This window comes from Microtus oregoni, unplaced genomic scaffold, assembly GCF_018167655.1.
Source record: "Microtus oregoni isolate MIOR12 unplaced genomic scaffold, Mior012 000009F_ref0000495, whole genome shotgun sequence".
In the NCBI taxonomy this organism is placed as follows: domain Eukaryota; kingdom Metazoa; phylum Chordata; class Mammalia; order Rodentia; family Cricetidae; genus Microtus; species Microtus oregoni.
Genome location: NW_024543068.1, coordinates 2,092,745 through 2,118,189, shown reverse-complemented (window position 1 = coordinate 2,118,189; position 25,445 = coordinate 2,092,745). Strand labels below are relative to the sequence as shown.

At 37.6% G+C, this 25,445-nt stretch overlaps 1 protein-coding gene across 1 annotated transcript; it reads left to right on the top strand.

The window, feature by feature from the left end:
- The first annotated feature begins 20,941 nt into the window (after positions 1 to 20,941).
- On the top strand, positions 20,942 to 22,328 carry LOC121452309 (60S ribosomal protein L4-like). The gene has a single exon (XM_041658375.1). It carries the CDS (start codon positions 20,978 to 20,980, stop codon positions 22,247 to 22,249), a length of 1,272 nt encoding a protein of 423 aa, XP_041514309.1. The 5' UTR covers positions 20,942 to 20,977; the 3' UTR covers positions 22,250 to 22,328.
- Positions 22,329 to 25,445: the final 3,117 nt, after the last annotated feature.

Genomic DNA, 25,445 nt, shown 5'->3' with positions numbered 1-25,445 from the left:
AATTATTTAACATTTTGGTCACAAGAATACAAACATCCTAGAAAAAAAAGCCAAAGAAATTGGACATTTTACATTAGAATCCCACTGTATTCACCAGTATTGCAAATGTTGGCATTCTCATATTCAGAGTTTGAAAAGTGATATTTATCTGTCAATGCTCAGAAAAAACACAACTGACTATTCCACTGCATGACAGTTTTATTCTCCAGCCTGAAATTATTATGCATGCATTAATATAAAAGATTTTTCACAATATTAAATTGCTGAATACTCAATTATTTTATTCTAAATGTTGAGCAAATGATCGAATCGAATAATGACTTTTGGTGCCTTTCATCAATGACCTAATCTTATGTTTATCTAACAGAAATGCATTTGCTGAGCTGAATTTTGTACAAGTACATAAAGCCTTAGGCAATCACCCAAGATAATTCACATGGAAGATAAGCATTAGCATTTTATAACACCATTAAATACAAAGTGAATGAACATAACAAAAAATACAACCTCCATCTCTTCTGGTTAGTTTTTGTCAATGTGAAAGTAACTGGAGTCACCAGGGAAGAGGGAGTCTAAATTGAGGAATGGCCTTCATTGTGCCATGTCTTTGGGACATTATCATGATTAAGAGTACCCAGCCCACTGTTGGTGGTAAGAGCACTGTGCAATGGAGTAGGACTGTTTAACAAATGTGGCTGAACAAGCAAGGGGGAGAAGGGCAGTAAGCAGTGCTTCTCCATGGTTCTGCTTCAGTTCCTGCTTCCAGATTTGTTACTTGTATTGCACCCTGGCTTCTGTCAGGGGTGAACTATAACTTATAATCTGAAACAAACCCCTTCTTGCCAAGTTGCTTTTCATCACCGTTTTAACATACCAACATACCAAAGTAGGACACCATCTATAAATCAAAGAAAACATTTGTAATAGGCCATCAAATTTTACTTGATAAATGCGCTTAGATCATGCAGTTAATGACTTGATTAGAATCACAGCTCATTCCTTTGTTTTCTTCTATGAGCATCTTTTTTTTCTGATTCATGGGAACTCGTTATTATGCAGTTTATCTTTCACAGTATGCCGTACTTCATGTCATTAATTTTTCCTGAAGATGAAGCTTTGATAAATCCATCTTTAAGAGATATGCCTGGGAAACATAGCTTGCTCCAATACTGAGGGGACTTAAGAGGTGAGTGAAGAGCCACAGGGCTGGATGGGCCAGTCTCTAGGACCTCCACAGTGGGACAATACCCCGAGCCCCTCCCCCAAATTACTGGGCTTTTCTAAGCAGTCAGCAGGAAGTTTCCTGCAGCTAGGCTCCCACAAAACCCAAACACATCCAGTGGCCATGCAAACTACTAGAAAACCCTGCTCCCAAATAGGCCTATCCTCCTGCAACCTCTCTGAAACTCTGAAACACAGCTGGCTCCTATACTGAGGGGACTTAAGAGGTGTGTGAAAAGCCATGCGGTGGGACAGTCCACTCTGTAGGATCTCCAAAGTGGGACAAACTCCCGGGCCCCTCCCTCAACTCACTTGGCTTTTCTAACCAGTCAGCAGGAATTTTTCCTGCTGCTAGGCTCCCAAAAACCCCAAACCCATCCACTGGACCCCCCCCCCCCCAAGTTTCTAGACATACCCCGCCTAAGAGCTGAGAGCTTACTATAATACAGAGGCGAACAAGAGCTTGCTACAACACTGAGGGGATTAATAGAGAGGACCAAAAGAGCAAAACAGAAGAGAAGACCAAGAGAGGAGGCATATAGAGACGTCAGAGGCTTTCTGAGAAAGACATTGACAGTACAGAGCAGACCAAAAAAACTCCCAAACACTCAGACAGCCACTGCAAGGATTGGACCAAGAAACAAAGACACTGCCAGCCTCATTAGGAAGAAATATATAAAGAACTCAAGAAATTGGACATTAAAATTCTAAAAAACCTAATTAAAAACTGGGGTATAGAACTAAACAGAGAATTCTCAACAGAAGAAGTTCAAATGGCCAAAATATACTTAAGGAATTGTTCAACATACTTAGCTATCAAGGGAATTTAAATCAAAACAACACTGAGATGCCATCTTACAACAGTCAGATGGCTAGTATCAAAAACACCAATGATAGCTTATGTTGGAGAGGATGTGAAGTAAAGGGAACACTCATCCATTGCTGGTAGGAGTGCAAACCTGTACAACCACTTTGGAAATCATTATGTTGATTTCTCAGAAACTTGGAAATCAACCTACCTCAGGATCCAGCAATATATACAAAAGGTGCTCAATCAATACTACAAATGAATTTGTTCAACTGTCTTCATAGCAGCATTATTTGTAATAGCCAGAACCTGGAAACAACCTAGATGCTCCTCACCTGAAGAAGGGATAAAGAAAATGTGGCACATTTCTACATTAGAGTAATACTCAGCAATAAAAAAACAATGACATCTTGAATTTTGCATGCAAATGGATGGAATTGGAAAATACTATCCTGAGTGAGGTAGCCCAGACAGAAAAGATGAATGTGTCATGTACTCACTTGTAAGTGGATACTAGCTATAAAGAAAGGACATTGAGCCTATGGTTCATGATCCTAGAGAAACTAAGTAACAAGGTGAACCCAAAGAAAAACATATATAGACCCACCTGAAAATTAGAAACAGACAAGATCTCCTGACAAAATTGGGAGCATGGAGGTGGGGAGAGAAGAGGGGGTAGAAGAGGAAGAGGAGGGGAGAGGAGTAGGGTTGAGGAGAACTTGAGGGAATGGGATAATCAAGGTAATGTAAGGACAGAGATGAGAGCAAGAAAAGAAATATTTTGATTGAGGGAGCCATTATAAGGTTAGCAGAAACCTACCTCTAGAGAAATTCCCAGGAATCCACAAGGATGATCCCAGCTAAGACCCTAAGCAATAAAAAAGAGGGTTCCTGAATTGGCCTTGCCCTGTAGTCAGATTGATGAATATCTTAAATGTCACCATAGAATCTTCATTTAGCAACTGATGGAAACCTACAGCAGAGCACTGGAATGAGCTCCTGAAGTCCAGTAGTGTTGTGTGGAAGGGGTGAGAATATGAGCAAAGAGGTTAAGACCATGATAGTTTCACCAAATGAAATAGTTTTCCTGAGCTAATAGGAGCTCACCAACTCCGGGCAGACTGCCAAGGAACAAGCATAGGGCCAAACTAGTCCCTCTGAATGTGGTTGACAGTTGCATGACTGGGGCAGACTGAGGGGCCACTGGCAGTGGCACCAGGATTTATCCCTACTGCATGTACTAGCTTTTGGGGATCCTATTCTCTTTGCATGGATATCTTGCTCACCCTAAAAATAGAAGGGACAGCCTAGGACCTTCCCCAAAGCAATGTGCCTTACCCTTTCAAAGGGAGTAGGGGAGAGAGTGGAACTTAGATTGGTATTCTTTTAAAAAAATCTAATAAAATTTTAAAAATGTTGATTTTAAAATAAAAGTTAAAGATGCATTAAAAGGAGATATACCTGGGATAAAGGTCATGAAATAGCATTTGTCATAAAAGCAGTAATGTTTGTCTCTTTATAGTTTACCTACTTGAGTAATCAATTTTTTAACCTTCCTTTCATCTGATACAATCAAGCTAGGCAGTAACACAGTGTTCAAGTAGACATTGCATTTATCTCCATCAAGCATTAGACAAAAATCTGAGATCTACTTAAAGAGGCAAACTTGAATGGTGGACTTTATGACTCTTCTAAATTGACAGTCTGAATTCAGAATAGTTTATATGTTTCAAATACAAACTCTTTAAAGTTTTAAGAAAATATTTTTTTCTCAATTGACGTGATTCAGATGACATCTATTTTTCTTACTTAACAGCATTAATCATTTAGTAAAATATTTCTATGAGTATCCAATATGAATTTAAAAGAGGAAACAAAAACATGAAGTTGAAATGCATCTTTTTATGTCTTAAACAATAAGAAATGGATCAAATTTCTGCCAAATATTAACCATTACCTATATTTCTATTTCTCACTTAAATATATTTCTTCTAGCTACTTATAGAAGCACAATTTGAAATAGGCATAGAAAATTGCAGTCTTTTAAATATTCTCCACTTACTATGTAATATCAGAGCTAATTCAACTTTATTCATCTTACTGAAATTGAAATATACTATATATTAGTGGTTAAGATGAATTCCAACTTGAAAAATCAATAGGAAACTTACAAATACTCTTTCTTATATCTAAAGTTCTAGTTAAATTCAGAGTGCACAATGAAGGGTCACTTACGATTATACATGCTTTCTAAATAGCAGTTTGATTTCATCTGGACTAAAAGCAACCTATGTGAAAGAATTCAGCTTAATCTATAATACTCAAAAAACCAAAATGTGACTATGGTGTCTGATATATGAGATGGATGCTTTTAAAACGACAAAGATTGGGATTATAGCTGTTTAATGATATAATCAATTCATTCATCACATGTATGAATTTTGGTGAAAATCATTGGAAGTGTTATCTCAGTTATGAGAGCATTCATTAAAGAAACCTTTATTATTTACCCTTAGCATTAACCGTGCCACCTAACACAACCAAAGACCTCTCCAAAAACCTTTATTGGAAAATTATTTACATGATTCTAAAGATGGGCAAAGATACAACGGCACATATTCCATAGTTTATACACATTTGAATTTATGTACATGGAGATATGCAGGTTCGAAGGGAAGATCAAGCTATATTGTTTTAATTACTTAAACTTTTTTATATATTTCATCTTGGGATGCTTTTAAAATAAATTAGCTTAACTGATGCATGGATTTCACTATGTGTAAACAGAAATATGTAATTTTCTCAGCAATTGTAGTTATGCTTTCTTCAAAGGATTGAGAAGAAACAAATTAAGAAGATTTGGAATTGGATTTAAACTTAATAAAATGGAATATATTGAGATAAGACATTTTGTGTGTTGTTTCTGTGGATGGTTCATGCATGTATGTTCTTTTATGAGCACGTGGTCATATCTGTGAAGGATAAATATCAATGTTCAATATCTTATTCTATGTCAAATTTGGTGACATATTCTCTTTCTGAATATGGAGCTTACCAGTTCATTGAAACTGTCTGGCCAAACATTACAAAATAACATCCTTTTTCCATCCATAGCACTGAGATAACAGGTGTGCACTGCCAAACTTGGCTTTTCAAATAGATACAAGATCCTACTTACACAGTAAAACAAGAATTATTATACTATCCATTGCTAATAGTTGGGTATGTCTTTTCACTGTACATGAATATTTTTAATTCATTCAATAATTATCACATATGATAACACTTGTCTTAACAATAATCAAACTGTGATCTGCAGAATATTTTACAAGAGCTCCTTTCAAAACATTTTCTAGAACATATCTTAGAAATTGTTCCAAATGTTGCCTAATTATTCTAGACTGTTCTGGAAAATCAAGCAGAATATTATTTGAATTTATTCTGTTGAACTATAATGAGACAATGTTACTTCATACTAAAAATAAGACCCCTCTATTGTCTTTTTTTTCTGCTTATTTCTACGAAAAATGAACTTTCCTATCTTACTGTGTCTTTTCTAGGTCACTTCATCAACCCATGATGAGTGTGTGAGAGTGCATGTGTATGTGTGTGTATGTATGTGCCTGTGTGTGGTTTTAGAACCTTTTTTAAAGCTTTCTCGGTCTTTATTTGGATGCACATAGCCCTGTACTTTGGAGAACATATGTAGGCTGAGATTTCCTGTCCAGGTAGATTATTATTACTAAATAATCCCCCCAAAACTTAATATTAATTGTAAATGCTTAGATGCTTGGGCAATAGCTCAGCCTAGTTATCACCTAAGTCCTACATTAAAATTAACCCATATTTCTTACCTATGCTTTGTCACACGGCCCGTGACTTGTTATAACATTTTCTACATGGCCTGCCTCCTCAGCAGTTGGCTGGCATATCTTATGACTTCGCCTTTCTTCTTCCCCTCATTCTGTTTGACTTTGTTCCTAAGTTTCTGCCTGGCTACTAGCCCATCAGATTTTTATTAACCAATACGAGTAATATACTTTCACAGAGTACAGAAGGATTATTGCCACCATCTCTGTTCTGAAACTATAGAATCTTTCCCCATTCTGCCTTAAACGGTGAGCATACTGTGTTGATATTAAACCTAAGATAACTTCATTGTTCGTTCTATGTCAGCATCAGCTTTTGTTATTTGCCTTTACTACTGTGAGTTATTTCACTGTGTCTAAATACATCTATGTTGACCATTTATTCCTACCTTGTGGACATAAGCATAGAGATATACCATTCAATTTGTAGCTACATGTAAGTACATGCCAATGACAAAGCCATATCATTCCTAGTTCAAGATTCTATAAAAGAAAATAAGTGTTTCCTTATGCAAACATTTGGTGGAAGTTTGAAGAAAACAGTAGCTGTACCTACTTCTAAAGTAATGGTGCTACATTATTTTGTGGATAATCAACTTGTTCAAAGTGGCATTCCTTTACTTATTCTGTCAGGATGTCCATAAAGGTTTGTTTATTCATCACCTACCATACACCAGATTGTTCTCTAGATTTTGGCAAGAGTGTGTGTGTGTGTGTGTGTACGTGTGTCTGTATTTATTTGTGAAAGCAGGTAAGTGTACAGCACATGAGCTTAGACCACAACTTAAAACTTGGTCCCCCCTTTCTACCTTGCTTTGAGACAGAACCTATATTTTCCCACTAAAGACATAAAACTAACACCTACAAGCCTACAAGGATATGCCACTCTCTGCCTCTATCCCCACCTCCCCCTCTCCTCGGAATTTCCCTTTGAACAACACTATATGAGGTATTACATTTATACAGCATCCTTACTTGCACACACACAGCCATAGTGAATGAAAAAGCAACACGCAACCCTCTATCACAGAAAGAAAACAAATATGCATACAGAATAGTCAAATAACAATTAAATTCACTGTGTCTAATGAAAATTACTGTAAGCACAGTGCATTATGGTGGTAGGAGTGAGTAACAAGTCACTCATGCAAATGGGTCATTAGCCCTCTATAAAAACAGGCTATTATGAGAGAAGTAGGATGGTCATGCCAACATACTGAATTGTTTGGTTTTTCTGTCTGATCATTTTCTTGTTTTTCCCCATGAGGAACTATTGTTTTCCTTTTGGAGTTGCTAGCATTTGATAATATACCATGGTAATCTCATTATCAAGTATGTTGAACAAATTTCACAACTGATTTACAGGTTTGGCATATTTTTCCACTTCAAAGGTATAATAATTGAGACAATGATGGAATTGACTTGTCCTGGACTACAGCGACAAGGAGCAGAAATTCTATCCAGCACAATACCATTCCATTTCTGTCATTATTTATTGAAAATAGTGTCATGTACAGAGTTGGTGTGCTATACCCCATGCATGTTCATTTTCTTTACTTCCATATCCCTTTTTAGACATTCAAATAGAGATTAATGACTATTAACTGATACCGTCACTCAAACATAAATATAAATTTGTTTTGTTTTATGAAAAACAAACTTGAGTCAAATATTTTTCTCTTCTGCCATATTTACCAGCTCATCTATCTGCTTTGAACACCATTTCCTTTCTGTCACTGATTTTCTAATACTAGTTCATTTCCCGTCTGTAGCTGTCAAAGGCGGCCTTACTGGTGGCTTAGATTGATCCTTGAGTTGGCAAAGTGTCACTGAGTGACTTGAATCCCATCTTATCTTGTATTTTACCCTTGCTAAGGTATTAGTAATGCCATTTCTAGCACTTGCCCAGAGCCTCTCAGTTGTCAACTTTGGGACTGACAAGTTTACAAAGCATTCAGCATGTAATTCTTCTCCCCAGAGTTAGGCTTTGCATAGTGATGTATACACCAAATGCCCCTGTAAGGTACCACACTGTAGTCTCAAACTTGATTTTCTTGTCAATTTTTAGATAAAAACCCAGTAAGAATGTATTTTCCTTACCTTCAGGACCCACATCAGTGTAAAAAAATTACTTCCATTTCCTCCAGTTTTATGATTGAAATTTCATTTAATAGTTACCATTGTACTTCTCTATATCATAAATTTTTTTCTATTACATTCAGATATGTTCTTATTTTACTTTTATCCATTCAAAACAAACACCCAAGAGACATTTTGACTTTTTGGAGTTGGGGTGAGAATGAGGTCAATGTTACTAGTAATTTAATAACTGTGTGAATATCTTTTTAGTTTTAAGTCACAAACTACTTTATAGAGGTTCTCCACTCTTTTTTTATCACTTGTTTATCACATTGCTCAAAAGACCACAGGGACATAGGGACGGACCCTCACCTCCTGTAACTCGACCCTGCTCATCAGTTCTTCCCCAGATCCATCTGTTCAAACCATCTGCCCATTTCATGGCACTGACTTGCTATAAATCCTAAATCACTGGCCATTTAGTTTGCTTTTTTTTTTGTATCTTTGGGAGTAAATTTTTACTTATTTTTTGACATTCCATATTTGTATATAGTATATTTTCATCATAGTCATCCTTGATTTCTCTCTTTTAGACTTATTTTTTTTATTGATTCTTTGTGGATTTCATATCATGCATCCCAATCCCATTCATCTCCTCATCCCTTCATATCCATCCTCTGCCCTTGCAACCAAAATAAAATACAATTTAAACGAAAAAGAAAAAAATTAAAAAGCAAAAGCAAACTAACATATAATAATTGGAAGCTGTAGTGGGACACAGTGAGTCACACCGTAAACCCTTTAGTCTATACATCTTTACTTGTAAGTGTTCATTGCAGTAAGTCATTTGGTTTGGTTCAAAGACTTTGGCTTCAGGTCTAGTAAGGTGAGCATCCAAACTGCCTAGGCTCCCCCCAAGCCACTACGTGCAGTAGGATCAAAAACCCATTGCCATTTTTCTTGAGTTCTTAGTAGTCCTCATTGTCCGCTATGTTCAGCAAGTCCGGTTTTATCCCAAGCTTTTTCAGACCCAGGCCAGCTGGCCTTAGTGGGTTCCCGATAGATCATCCCCATTGTCTCAGTTCCTTGCTCGTGCTCTCTCTCCTTCTGCTCCTGATTTGGACCTTGAGACTTCAGTCTGGTGCTCCAATGTGGGTCTCTGTCTCTGTCTCCTTTCACCACCTGGAGGTGGGTGGTCCTTGGACTTCCCACAGGGCAAGGAACCCTGATTGCTCTTCGAGCTGTTGAGGGAGGGGGACTTGATAGGGGGAGGGGGAGGGAAATTGGAGGCGGTGGCGGGAAGGAGGCAGAAATCTTTAATAAATAAATTAATTAATTAAAAAAAGACTTTGGCTTCTGTTATACCCTTGATACTGAGCCCTCACTGGAACGCCTCCTGGATATCATGTTGTTGCCTTGTGTCATGCAGATCCTGCAGCTTTGGGCCTGCAGGTCTGGCCGCTTTACATGTGCTAGCATTTCATAGACGAGGTGGATGTTGGCATAAGCCAACTCAGCCCCAGTTCTGGGCCTGGGAGTAAGCTGGGTTGGTCAGTCGGCCAGCTTTTCCTCATTGACACCACCAGAGCTAGCTCTCTATCCAGCATTGCTCCAGCTAGCTCACACATTACAAGAAGCAGCAAGGTGCAGAGCCAGTTCTCTTGTTCTTATACCATCAAGATCAGCTCACCTACACACACACACACACACACACACACACACACACAGAGAGAGAGAGACCACAAGGACAATCTCTACTTTTTATTTTTCAGGCTAGATGCAGGACTCTATCTCCTGAATGTTGTAACCTGTGAGGGTCAGATCTCCCACTCTCGTGACCCCGGGACCAGCTTTCCTATCTGCAGTAGGTAGTAAGGGGCAAGGGAGGTCCATGCCGCAGCATGACCGACAGATAAGCCGAGCAACTCTCTTAGTCTCACACCTCAAGTCCAGCTCTTCTGCACCCCTGCCAATGGGGTCACCCCTACTCTGCTGCCCAGGCAGTTGATGAGTGGCTGAACCACGTTTGTGAAGCCCTATCCTCACTCTCATCCATCGTAACAGAAATCATGGACATTAACAGAGATCGAGGGTGCAACAGGGCCATTGACCCGGATGTAGCCCTTGGCCACAGTCTGGGCCAGGATGATATGACTACTACATACATACACAGCAGAGATATGCATTCCACATACATAAGCATGCCATGAACACATTCAGAAACTAAACTAGTCTACATCTAAAACACCTAATGCTTACATGAATATCCACCTACCCACATTCACAGCTATATCACCTATAAACACACACATACATGTATTATATATGCATACACACTCATCTCACATATATACTACACATAAATGAGAATGTAACATAGAGAGCTCATATACCACATACATGCACCACAAAAATACACATCATATCAGAAACCTATATATTTCACAGAGAAGGATGCAGAAATACAAACAACACACACTTCTTGTCATGCAGAGAACAAACATTCACATTACACATATCATGCATGCACTGTATAAATAAATAACGCACAACAATATTATATCTCACATACCCCTCATCTAGAATGTTTCCATTTATTTCCAGTGTGATACCTTCCAGTGAGTGTTATCTGCATCGTCTCTTCAGTAGACTGAATATCTTTCCAGAGTAAGGTTCTACCTTATGTTTGTATGTATTTCATCTAACTTCCAGTGACATCTGATAAAGGACCAGGAAACTGCACATCTGAAATTCCAGTACTGATGAAAGAGACAGAAATGTCAGTCTCAGTTTCTATTTGCCAACTCACTTCTTTGCTCTACATATGAAACATCCAGACTCCGCAAAAAATTGATCCTTTTATTCCTAAACAAATTGATCCTTTTTTCCCCAAACAAATCATACACAGAAGCTCTTTTCCACTGATAAACATTCAGTTTCCCTGTCTACTGACAGGATCTTCTCATGTCCATCTGGAGAATATGTATGCACCCTTCAGTTGTTGATACAAATGTCATTTCCACCATGATATTCTCCAGCCTATCCAAATAGCATTTTCCTTTATGTCCTATATTGTTTTGTGTATGTTTCATCATCAGTTTTCCTGTTTTTGGTTTTTATTTGTGTCTTATTGTGCTCATAACTGGTGTGTGTTTACCACAGTATATTTAATTTACATTGGCAATGCATCAGGAACTTAATGAATATTTATTACCAAATAAAAACAAATATCAAACAGTTCTTGAGTTGATATCAATAATCTAATTTTGTAGAATTTGTCATCTGCTTCTCCTCCAATGATGCAGAAATTACAATTGATTTTTAATATTGAAAATCTCAATATGAGTATTTAAAATCATGAAGTTCATCTTTACAGATTATTTTAATACTAATGAGATCATTGTATATAATATGTCATACTTTGGAAAATATATTTTGTATTCTCCTATCAAAATACAGACATTCTCCTGGTTTGCAATTTAGAACCCATTTTAATCCTGTACCACTGTTTAAGATTCCTTAACTCCTTAACTTCTCTTTCATTTAATCATTTTTGCTGACATCCTAGAAGCGCAGAAGTCTTCCTCATTTATTTATGAGATAAAATGTATTTTCTGAAACCGACATGTGTGAGTACTTTTGCAGATGTTTGGAATGATCTCAGCAAATATAACAGACATTAGCCATTGCTATTATTCAGCTTATATACTAAAGTGAAAAAGTAAATGAGCAAAACAAACATAATAAATTATGTATTATTATTCTAGAAATTATCACAAGAATAAAACTGGCTTAAGATCTGCAACATAGAATTATACAGTGCAGGTTGAATTATGAATAAGGTGTCTATAAGAATCTAAAGGGGAATCGGTAACTTTAAGCACTGACTTCAGGAACTGAGGTAAAGAACATGCATGTGGAGTGGCTATGAAATAGAAAAGAGTATAATCTAATGCCCATTAGTAATTGGAGATCTAAGCTATTTTAGGAAAACTAAGAAAACTATCGTGGCATGAAGAAAGTAAGAAAAGAAATAACTATTACAAATTGGAATAGAATAGTAACAGATGAAAATAGAGTAGCTCATTGCCTTTGAACAGAAGTTATGTCATTGAGCTCAGGAAATCAGTGTCTCTATTACAATGATAATAGATGCTAGGTGGGAAGCCAGAAGACTAGTTAGGGGATGAAACACATAACCTGCTACAAAGATTTGATGTGTACTGAGATGGTGCCATTTTGGGTGGAGATAATGAAATGGATTTGTTTGGAAGGTAGAATAACTAAATTATTGTTAAGAATTGCTTGGGAGATGCTAGGAATAGAATGGAAAGAGACCACACAGGCCAGGGAACCAGATAGACTGGTGACCTTCACCTCATCCCCTCTACCTGCTACAGCCTCCCCTCCTTCTCTGCCCCCACACCCAAAGGATCACACAACTATTTCTTCCAAGCCATCATCTTACACTAACCCTACTTACAGTGGACATTCCCTAAGAACCATGAGGCCAAGCCTGCCAAAAAAGCAAGGAGGCTTTTTCAGTCACAGTCCAGCTGGCCTTGGTGAGCTCCAATAGATCAGCCCCACTGTCTCCATGGGTGGGTGCACCCCTTGTGGTCCTGACTTCTTTGCTCATGTTCTCCCTCCTTCTGTTCCTCATTGGGACTTTGGGAGCTCAGTCCAGTGCTCCAGTGTGGGTCTCTGTCTCTATCTCCATCCATCGCCAGATGAAGGTTCTATGGTGATATGCAAAATATTCATCAGTATGGCTATAGGATAGGATCATTTCAGGTTCCCTATCCTCAGCTGCCCCAGGAACTAACTGGGAGGTCGCCTTGGGCACCTGGAAGCCCCTCTAGGTCCAAGTCTCTTGCCAACCCTAAGATGGCTCCCTTAATTAAGATATGTGCTTCCCTGCTCCCCTATCCAACCTTCCTTTATCCCAATCATCCCGTTGCCCCAAGTTCTCCCCATCCTACCCTTCTCACTTTTCTCTCTCCATCTCCCCTTACCCCCCTCCCACCCCACCCTTAAGATCCCGATTTTTGCCTGGCAAGCAAGCCAAGGACAATGGCACTGGGTTTTGATCCCACTTCATGTCTTGGCTTTGTGGGAGCCTAGCCAGTTTGGATGTTCTCCTTCCTAGACCAGGATGGAGTGGGGAGGACTTTGGACTTTCCACAGGGCAGGGAACCCTGACTGCTCTTCAGACTGGAGAGGGAGGGGGAGAGGAGTGGGGGGAGAGTGAGAGGAGTGGGGGGAGGAGGGAGGAGTGGGAGGCTGGGAGGAGGTGGAAATTTTTTTTCTCAATAAAAAAAAAGAATTTAAAAAAAAAAAGCAAGGAGGCCAGTGAAGCAGGTAGGCAAGCTCAGATCTTCGTTCTCAGAAACGCATAGATGATTTCCACATACATAAATTAATAAATATAATCCACAATATTAAACAACCAGAAAGACAAACATGACTCACCATTCTTATAAAATGTATAAAAGAACTTAGGCAAAATCCAACACCCTTTCATTATAAAAGTCCTATAGTAGTCAAGGATAAAAGAATTCATACTCACCAAAAAAAAAAAAAAAAAAAAAAAAAAAAAAAAGGCTGTTTAAAGTAATCCCATAGCAAACATCAACTTAAATGGAGAGAAACTCAAAGCAACTATACTAAGATAAAAATAAACTTATGTTGTCCACTCTCTTAATACAGTACTTGAAGTCTTTGCTAGAGTAATAAGAAAGTAGATGGCAATATAATTTGCAAGGGAAGAACACAAAGTATCTCTATTTGCATATGATATAACAGTATACATAACCGACCCTTAAAATTCCACTGGAAAACTCCTACAGCTGATTAATACTTTCAGTAAAGTAACTGGATACAAAATTATCTCACAAAACAGTATCCTCCTATTTGAAAATGACTGGAGTACTTACGAAGAACAGATTCAAAGTAATCTCTCACAAAATTATAATGCAGTTCTTTCTGATCCTGAAAGGAAAATTTTTAGCTTCATATGGAAACAAAAAACCCAGGAGAACTAAAATAATTCTGATTAATAAAATGACTACTGAAAGTATCAGAACTCTGAACTCAAACTGTACTACTGAGCTATTAGTATTTTAAACAGAGTGATTTTGGCACAAAACTACAAGTTGATCAAAGAAATCAAACTGATATATTAGACATAAATCCACACCCATACGGACACCTGATTTTTTAAAGAATCACATACTGAATAAAACAGAGTCCGTAACGTATAGTATTGGCCAAACAGTATGGAATTGTGTAGAAAAATGCAAATATTTCCATAATATCACCATACACAAGATTCAACTCCAAATAGAACAAAGACTTCAACATAAAATGAGATATGCCGAAGCTGATAGATGAGAAAGTGATAATGCCTTGAACTCATTGGCACAGGAAAGGGCTTTCTGAATAGAAAACTAGAGGCACAGCACTAAAATCAGTAATTCATAATGGGACCTCGTGAAACTGAAAAGCCTCAGTATGGTAAAGGATACTGTCATTCAGAAAAAAAAAAAAAAACATACTCTACAGAATTTTATATCTGAAAGGGAGCTAATATTCAAAGTATATGAATAACTCAAGAAAATAGCTATAAAGAAACCTAGTAGGTCATTTTTTAAAAGATGAGCTATAGATCAAAGCAGAGAACTTTCTAAAGAAAAAATCCAAATGATTGAGAACAAGTAAAGAAATGTTCAACATCCTTAGTCATGGAGAAATACAAATCAAAACTAATTTGAGACTTCATCTTTTACCAGTAAGTATGACTATGATTAATAAATTAAATTCTAGTTCATGCTAGAGAAGACATTGAGTCTGGGGAGTGTAAACTTGTACAATAATTATTAAAATAAGTGTAGTGCTTCCTCAAGAAGCTGGGAATTGATTTACCATATGATCCAGCTATAGAACTCCTATGCATATATCCAAAGGATGTGTTATCCTACCACAGAGACAGTTTTTTAAACCATGTACATTTCTGCTATTTTTATAATAGCCTAATGTCCATTAATGCATGGATATATAAAGAAAATATACACTTACACAATGGAATTTTATTCTTTTTTACTGATGTTATTAAAAAAGAAACAATTAAATTCTAAAATTCACAGGCAAATGGATGGAACTCCAAACAATTATTCTGAGTGAAGAACCCTGACCCAGAAACACCAATATGGTATATATTTACTTATATGTAGATGTTGACTCTTAAAGATAAGCAGGCTACAATCCAAAGAGCCACAGAGGTATAGAGAGCAAGAGATTTCAGGAAAGGGACAGCTCTCACTGGAAGGAGGAAATAACAGATATAATTATGGATGGGGGATATTGAAACTGTTGATCAAATGTAGAGAATGAAGGAAGGGTGGGACAAAAGATGTGATTTGAGAGACGTGGCTAAAATTAAGGGCATTTGAGGAGATGTATAGAAAACTGATATAGTTTATGCTTCCTAAATTATAAACATACATATCTCACAAGTTATCTAAATGAAATTGCCAAATAAAGGAGGAGTTAGTGATACAATTGTACTTCTCTCTTCACTAATTGAAGCTTATAGTAACAGGAATTGGTCACTTCTATTCAAGTTGTTAGCTAAAGGGGTTTCATGGGAACACCCCAAAATCCCAGCTTCTGCAAAGTATATAGGTTTCTCTCTAAACTGTTGACAAGGCCTTATTGATGTGGGATTCCCCTTTATATGCAGTGAATAACACTGGTTAATAGAGGAACTGCTTTGGGCCTATAGCAGAGCTATAGGGGAACAGAGCTAGGTGGGAAAAACTAAATGGCATGCTGGGAGAGTCGGAGAGAAGCCATGTAGCCCGACTGAAGCTGGGCGGAACTTTAACTGGTAAACCATAGGCACATGGCAATAGACAGATTAATAGAAATGAGTTAGATTAAGATGTAGGAGTTAACCAATAAGAAGCTAGAGCTAATGGGCCAAGCAGTTTTTTTTAAATAATATAGTTTCTCTGTGATTATTTTTGGGATGAGCAGCTGGGAAGCAAGAAGCCGTCTCTTCCTCCACCAACCTATTGTTGAAAATAACACCTATACACCTCATTGGACATGGACAAGTCAAGCCAATGTCTATATCAGTTCTTCAGACTTGCTAGCTAGTGTTCTCATTCCAGTAATGTGGTCTGTGTGCTGCCAAAGAATAAACATAAACACCAGTCCTGCTCCAAAAAACATTGTATTCTGATAGCAAAAGGCACTAGAGTAGAGGTGATACAAAGTTTTTGGGAGTAACCTGTGTCTGATTTAATTTAAAGCCCACCCAATGGGATGGAAGCCTTATCCACTCTGCATGGCAAAGTAGTCCAGGGCTAGGGGTTGTTGTGGGGGCACACCAAACGCTTCTTTCTACAAAGTAGCAATAAAATGAATCCTAATAGATCAGTATTATATGATTATCAGCATATCAGTATGAATGCTCATAGATCAGTACCTTGCTCCACCGTCATCAGAGAAGCTTCACCCTATGGAAAATGGGTACAAATACAGAGACCCCCACACCAGACAGTATGTAGCGAGTAAGAAACTTTGGAACACTCAGTCATAAATTGAATGTCTCAATCTAATTCCTCCCATAAGGGCCCAGAGAACCCTGCAGAAGATGATGAATAAAGAGTGTAAGAGCCAAAGGAATGGAGGACAGCAAGGAAACAAGGCCTTATAAACCCAAAAAGACCTGTGAACATATAAACACAGAAACTGAGGCAGTATGCACAGAGCCTGCATGGCTTTTCACTTACTGGGGTCCTAGAGCTGAAATCAGAAGTGAACACATGCCCCCATCCTTCAGAAGCTATCTCCAACTGATAACCAGTTGCAAGTGAATAAGTTACTTTTCTCCAAGGGAGTCTCACTGTGGAAACCAATCACTATTGAGGATAGGCCAAGTGACTAGAAGTAGATAGCCAACAAAAACAAACACAATGAAACCTTTGGAAATTCCTTATCTCATAATATCTTATCAGGGTGTGATATTAGGGAAAATCGACTTCTACTCTAGTTTATATGAGGTAGGAAAACACATCTTTAATTCAGATCTAGTCTGGCCCGTGCCTTCTGCTGGAAGTCTATACAAGCTCATGGAAGTAGAAAACCATTGTTCTTCGCCTGTTTGCTCTTGCCTAGCTACTAAGTCCATTCCTTCACTGGCATTAGAGTCTGTTTCTTTAGGATTGCAGGATATACTACATACCACCTGAGGAAACCAGCCTTGGGGACTAAGCAGCTAGCAGATTCTTGAACTTTTTGTTCATAGGCAGCTATTGGTGGATTAGCTAAACTATGTATGTATAGATAAAGGGGATATTTATGCTATAAGTTCTGTTACTCTAGTGATCACTGAATAATACACACAGCTTTTAAATTTGTCTTTACTTGCACTTTATTTATTTATCATTATTATTTTTCACACTAGAAGTTTCTGCATATATTATGGTTTTATGCTTTATGGGATCCCTGAGATTATGAAGCAGTGTGTTTCTGTATCTAAATCTGGGCTGTTTTTCTTTTATTTGTTTTGTCCTATTCAGATTTTTTTCATATATTATTATTATATCTGAAATGTTTGATTATTTTTTAGAGAAAGACAGAAAGGAACAGAAAGTGGTCAGGAAATTAGAGGTGTAGAGGGAAGAAAGACCATGTTTCAATTATATTGTATGAATATATGAAAAAAATATTTTCAATAAAAAGCATGGATATAGGGTAGTTACATAACATCCTGTCTTGAGTAGCAGAAAATATGATTAGATGAGAATTTTGTTTGTAAGCTCTGGAATTATTAACCATTTATTTAAAACATGGTGCTTTTAGATGCTTGTGATATGCTTATTAGATTTAAAAATAGACATATCAATTATCCAATATTGTGTACATATCTGTAATTCAGAGGTTAAAAATGGATATAAGTTTTGTATGTACAGCTGATCAATGCTGTCAGGTTGATTGAAAGGAGAGCTGAAAAGTTAACTTTACTATATCTAATAATAGGAGGTATCTTAAGAACCATTACAGGAAATTGTTAAAAAAAAAAAACAACAGCCAGCAAAATAAAAATCAGAAAGTTACATGGTAGAACAAAGAAAAACGGGAGCAATGAGGAGCTCCAGAAAAGGACTAGAAAGTGTTCATTGAAGTTTGCTGTGTCAGCAAATAGCTACTTAGTGGAGGAATAAAGGTCAAGACAGACTGTAGGTGCTTAGCATGATTATCTCATGCGTAGTCCAAGAAATCCTTATTATCTGTGGCTTTTTCTAAAGTGTCCCTCAATCTAGTGAAATAATTCATGGTGCAGTAACTAGCCTATATTAAAAATTAATATTGGATAGGCTGGAGAGAGAGTTCCATAGTTAAGAGCACTGACTCCTCTTCCAAAGGACAGTATAAGGTCCCTAGCATCTAAAAGGCAGATAACAATCATCTGTAACTCCAGTTCCAGAGGATCTGATGCTCTCCTCTGACCTCTGCAAGCACACATGGTACACAGATGTGCATATAAGTACTATACTCATACACATAAAATAAAAATATAATAAATAGTATTGAAAGGAAAGGACAAAATGACTTGGGGATTATTATAAGAAAGAAGAAAATAATACAAATATTTGAGAAATTTTTTTTTCCATCAAACCCAGTGAAGCTTTCTGGAGAGAAAGAAAACCATTTGAAAATAAGTTGGCCATAAAATCCTGGAACTTTCATTATATCCTTATATCACATCATAGATTACATGAAGGAACCAGCCACTGTTATCTAGTTTGCATGCGAAGTAATGGTATCTGATAACGTTATCATAGAAAGTATTGGAAAACGTCGACCTATTCTGTCCAGCTCTCCCATCCCTGACAGTGTTTTATTTATTTTTTTTTCTATTTTTTTTATTGCAAAAAGAAGAAAAAAAACAAACAAAAAACAAGTTTCCACCTCCTCCCAGACTCCCATTTCCCTTCCCCTCCTCCCACCCTTCTCCCCCTCCTCCCACCCTTCTCCCCCTCCCCCCACTCCTCTGCCCCTCCCTCTCCAGTCCACAGAGCAGTCAGGGTTCCCTGCCCTGTGGTAAGTCCTAGGTCCTCCCCCCTCCGTCCATATCTAGGAAGGTGAACATCCAAACTGGCTAGGCTCCCACAAAGCCAGAACATTAAGTAGGATCAAAACCCCCTGCCATTGTCCTTGGTGTCTCATCAGCCCTCATTGTTCGCCATGTTCAGAGAGTCCGGTTTTATCCCATGCTTTTTCGGTCACAGTCAAGCTGGCCTTGGTGAGCTCCCCGTAGATCAGCTCCACTGTCTCAGTGGGTGGATGCACGCCTCGTGGTCCCGAATTCTTTGCTCATGTTCTCCCTCCTTCTGCTCCTCCTTGGGACCTTGGGAGCTCAGTCCAGTGCTCCTGTGTGGGTCTCTGTCTCTATCTCTATCCATCACCAGATGAAGATTCTATGATGATATGCAAGATATTCGACTGACAGTGTTTTAGAAAAAGAGGGTATTCCGCTAGTTTAAACAAGTATTTTTTCATATAGGCTGTAAATTTAATATAACATTTTGGAATGTAAATAATCACATACATTGTTTTATTGGCAGCATCTTAAGAATTGTTAAAGATACTTTTTCCTGATATATTTAAAAGCCTGCCTTAGAAATTGCATTCACATAAGGTGAACAAATATTCCCGACCTATCATCTCTTTACTCAAACTCTGGAGCTAGAGATGTTTAGCCAGGACCATTCTATCCAGTGACTCAATGAACGAGTCACACTCTCAAACGTGAACCTTTCCATGAGTTAAGAATCTGTTTCTTTCTATTATGATTCCGGTCATTATGTGTCAAACATGTATACTTTTATTAAGGACTCTGAGAAACTAAATCCATGATATTTCCAGTTCTCCCAAACTTAGCAATTTTAAAGACACATTGTCATACATGGTTGTAGAAATGTGTGTCTGAAATGCCTAAAAGTTTAAGCTGAACAGTTCTTCCAGTAATCTAGCTGCAAACTGGAGTCAACAGTCTGGGAATGCAGTGGGGGGACCCTAACATAGTTTCTATCACATTTCTATCAAACCTTGGGACACCGAAATGACTGCAAATACTTCTCAGACTCATGTCTACATCTGAGCATCTCACCCTGTGGGCCACAACCCCCTTGAGGACCACATATCAGATAGCCTGCACATCAGAAACTTACATTATGATTCATAACAGTAGCAAAATTACAATTATGACATAGCAATGAAATAATTACATCACAACACGAGAAACTTTCTTAAGGGGTCACAGCATTAGGAAGATTGAGAACCACTGCTCTACGGTTCTTCTGGAAGGCTATAAGGAAGTCCAAATTGAGTGGATAAAAATTGAGCTGGCATTCTTGATCGACAAAGAGCTTATCATCACTCCTATTTAGTTCTCTGTTGAGAGTTGTTTCTAACCATTCTGAATTGAAGTCAACAGTCCATAAACCACAAATCCCAATTGGTTATGTATCAGAAACCTGGGGCAATTTTTAACGTTCTGAATTTAGTGATTCTTGAATGGAGAAGAAACAGTTATTGAGAATAGATTGTCTTGACTGAGAAAAAAGTTAGTAGCATTCCCGAGAATAGTAGATTAAATAATTTTCTTCTACAAGTTATATCTGGAAAACCTATGTTAGAGATTAAATGATGAAATATCTGTCTTGCCAAGCTAAATGTAGAGAAAAATGTATGGAATCCAGTCGGTAATTCTTCCTACCCAATGCTTTGCTCATTTAGGGAAGTGTTTCTGCAAAGGAAAAGACCACCACCATAATCAGCACATATGTGACACTTCATTTTCATGGTCTCTTCCAGCTTCAAGTAACTACTCTCTTCCAGATGCCATTAAAGGTGCTTCTGCATAGCAAGATGATCACATGGAAAATCCAAACCAGGGAGAGGAGCGTGGCTCTCTCCTCTCCCCGTCATGGCTTGTGCCCGTCCCCTCATATCGGTGTACTCTGAAAAGGGGGAGTCATCTGGCAAAAATGTCACTTTGCCAGCTGTCTTCAAAGCTCCCATTCGACCGGATATTGTGAACTTTGTTCACACCAACTTGAGGAAAAACAACAGGCAGCCCTATGCCGTCAGTGAATTAGCAGGTCATCAGACCAGTGCTGAGTCTTGGGGTACTGGCAGAGCTGTGGCTCGAATTCCCAGAGTTCGAGGTGGTGGTACCCACCGTTCTGGCCAGGGTGCCTTTGGAAATATGTGTCGGGGAGGCTGTATGTTTGCACCAACCAAAACATGGCGTCGTTGGCACCGCCGAGTGAACACAACCCAAAAGCGATACGCCATCTGTTCTGCGCTGGCTGCCTCAGCCTTACCAGCTTTGGTGATGTCTAAAGGTCATCGTATTGAGGAAGTTCCTGAGCTCCCTTTGGTAGTTGAAGATAAGGTTGAAGGTTACAAGAAGACCAAGGAGGCTGTTCAGCTGCTTAAGAAACTTAAGGCTTGGAATGACATCAAAAAGGTCTATGCCTCTCAGAGAATGAGAGCTGGCAAAGGAGAAATGAGAAACCGACGACGTATCCAGCGCAGGGGGCCCTGCATCATCTATAATGAAGATAATGGTATCATCAAAGCCTTCAGAAACATCCCTGGTATTACTCTGCTTAATGTCAGCAATCTGAACATTTTGAAACTTGCTCCTGGTGGGCATGTGGGGCGTTTCTGCATCTGGACTGAAAGTGCTTTCCGCAAGTTGGATGAGTTGTATGGCACTTGGCGTAAGGCTGCTACCCTCAAGAGTAACTATAACCTTCCCATGCACAAGATGATGAACACAGACCTTAGCAGAATCTTGAAAAGTCCAGAGATCCAAAGAGCCCTCCGAGCACCACGCAAGAAGATTCAGCGTAGAGTCTTGAAGAAGAATCCACTGAAGAACCTGAGAATTATGTTGAAGCTCAACCCATATGCAAAGACTATGCGCAGGAATACTATTCTTCGCCAGGCCAGAAATCACAAACTCCGGGTGAAGAAATTGGAGGCAGCAGCAGCAGCACTGGCTGCCAAATCAGAGAAGGGGACTGCAGACAAGAAGCCTGAAGAAAGTAAGAAAGAAAAGAAGCCTGTGGATGTCAAGAAGCAGAAGAAGCCTGCAGGAAAAAAGGCTGCAGCTACCAAGAAACCAGCAGCTGAGAAAAAGCCAGTAGAGAAGAAACCAACTAAAGAAGAGAAAAAGTCTGCTGCTTAATCTATTAAAATTACTTTCATTCCATTGAGCAAATAGAGACAGCCTATTTGAATAAAAACCTGATCAAAGAAAAAAAAAAGAAAGAAAGAAAATCCAAACCAGGGAAAGGGACTACACATCATGACTCTGCAGAGGTCTGGGTGCTGAACAGGAAAAAACAAATCTACTGTGATTATGTAGTTTTCCTCTCCTGGAGAAGGAGAGTCACATTTTGTGGCTTTTGAAGATAATTACACAATTATCTTGGGTTCTGATCATATTACATTGCTTGATGTCTCTAAGTTATGCTGTGGGGGAAAGAAAGTTTTTACAAAAGTCTCAAAGGTTAGCAAGAGTTCATACATTATCTGAGATTTCACTGAAGACCTTTAAAATTAACACACAACTCTAAAAGAGAATCACTTAAGTAGAATCGTCAAATGGCTCCTTCATAGCCATAGATGACTGTCATTATGTGGGAACTGGCTTGAGTTGGTATCACTTTTTTGAGTAAATGACTTACTTTTTTTTTTACAAGGAAGAATTTCAGAATATATCTCTAAATCAAAGCAACAGCACCATGAAATGATATTTTTCCCTGAGATATCACTGGCAATGACTATGTTAAATAATGACTGACGATTTGTATTTCATGAGGAATTTAGAGTGTACAAAGATTGATTGCAGGCCCCTCCTTAAGTTTTCACAACTGACAAAGAAAAAGGAAGAGCAACTAATAAACAGTGACCCAGTAACTTCTTAGCATTGGATGCAGAAAGGTGATTTTTGAGGTATCCACACCCTTATAAAACCATTTTCAGCCTTCCTGAGTATGTTATTACAATGAAAAAAGAGATAAAGCAGTGGAAGGGAACACATTAAAAAAAGATAGCTATATAAATTTTCTTGCAATAAAGTAAATTATTCATAATGAGTTATGCATTTTAAAATATTTTTTTACCAACAAGAATGATATTGTCAAAATGATCTATTTTTCTTCGCAATGTGATTATGTAGTAAAAATATATGTTTGTGCCAGTACAAAAATCATTTTAACTGGTTTTTTAAAATGAGAAATTTGATTATGAATTATTATAACTCTTTGGGTTTTTCTATAATAGAACTTGAATTATTGTAAACTGGGAGTTTTCCTCTCTCCAAGAAAATATAGTGAAGTTTAGCTTAAAATATTTGATGTCTAAATTATAGCCATCGCACATAACATTCTTTTTATAAGGCAATAAACAATAGTTGAGTGGTTAAGGGATGCTCGTAAGATCATGAAAATGAATTATTTCGTGTTTATCTAGCAGTTTTCATTTTCCAACACTTTCATTAACTTTGATTTCATGACTCTTTGCAAATTTCTGGAAAACAATCCACAATAATGGGTTTAGGCAAGAGCTGTGAGATTTCAGGTGAAAATACTAAAGAACAGCCACGCGATAAAATTAAAGAACGTGAATTTTAGGCAAAACTTCCCCTTCCCTGCAAGGTTCTGAACCTCTATAATATCTCTAATGATTAAGCCCTTTGTGAAAATTGGATGTCACAAAAGTTGCTAGTTGGCTGCAATGTATTAAATATCATATGTGAAACATATTTTGAAATGTTTTCTATGTGAATCTCATGATATTTAACTAGAATTTTCACTTATTATGGGTACAGATAAAGTCAGGGTTTGGAGAATCATACAACAGAGAAAAGAAATATTAGGCTTTTTATGGTATAACCATAATAATGCATTGCAGAAATATTTCTTTCTTACCAAATATTCATAAAATCCTCTATCTTTGTATCTTTTGAAAAAGTTTAGGGGTATGTGACTCTTTATACCTGGTGAACCAAGTTGGCATGTACTAATTATGAATTAAGGGAATAGATTTAATAAAAAAGAAATATCTAACATTTAGTATTTAATGAATGGGGGATATCTCTATCATTTCCTTTTCTTCTTGCCTACTGCCTGTCATATCATTTCAGTCTGGAAGATGATGCTTTAAATATACAGGATCAAATTAAAATGGGTGGAACCATTGTTGGTGCAAAAGTTTATTTATTTAAATAGCTAGCCTCAAATATTCTAGCATATACAATATAGTTCTTCAAATTACAAAAAAAATGGTCTGATGACTTATACCAATCTTCATAACAATAACCGGGAACCAATTAAATGAGAGAGTTTCAGCTTTACCATGTGTATGCTGGCATACGAGTTATTGTGAATGTAGACACAACTATGAGGTCAAATTCAAGCAGGAAGCTGCTTTCCTGATAACCATAAAGTCTCTGCTACTAGAAAGTTTAGGTCAGACAGAAGCTGAAAACCACAGGAGAGCAGGGCGGGGCTGTCATACCTAAGAGTGACGGGTGATCTAGAATCAACAGCTAAAACAAAATGGTTTGAGATGTTGGAGAGAGATATTACAGCTTTCCATGCATATGATTAATAAACTGGTTATTAGCACCTAAAATGGAGCAGCTGTTATTTCTGGTATGATAGATGTCAAATAACGCCACTGGAAATAAAAGGATGGAGAAATCTTTATTCCTATGACTCTTCAACATGCAAGAAAAATTACTAGGCTTCCCGTTGCACATTCTAAATTTTGATGACAGAGAAAATGTTTAAAAAGTAAGATACCTTAAGAAAACTCTTTGTCCCCCTTAAGTCAGTATTCTTACTAGATTCTAGTCATGGAAATCAGTAGTGAATACCCAAACACACTGATAGCATTTCTATTATAATATACGATCACTATAATTATATACATGTACTTTAAAATTAACTTTTGAGTAATGTTCAAAGGGACTATTAGTGCACATCTTTTGTTATATCCTGATCGAGATATCTTCTAACTTATTAAAAATAATGACTGAATATTTCCCAACTAATATTTTCAAAATATAACTTTAAATGTGAAAGATCATGACAGGATCACCCCTTCTTTAAATTAATAAAATAACTTTTGTCCACATATACCTACTAAGTACTCACCAAAGAGAACATTGGTTTGATAGTTTTGAGCCATATTGAATGTGATGGGAAAATAAGGAAATCTTTATTCTAAATGTATTTTAAATAATTATTGTTCAAATTCTGGGTTATTTGGAGCTCCGGTATGTATACAATTGCCTGAGAGGAAATTCTCATTGACTAGACTGGATCATGAATAAATCCTGAACCTATTTCTAAATTGATTGTAATTTTCTGTTA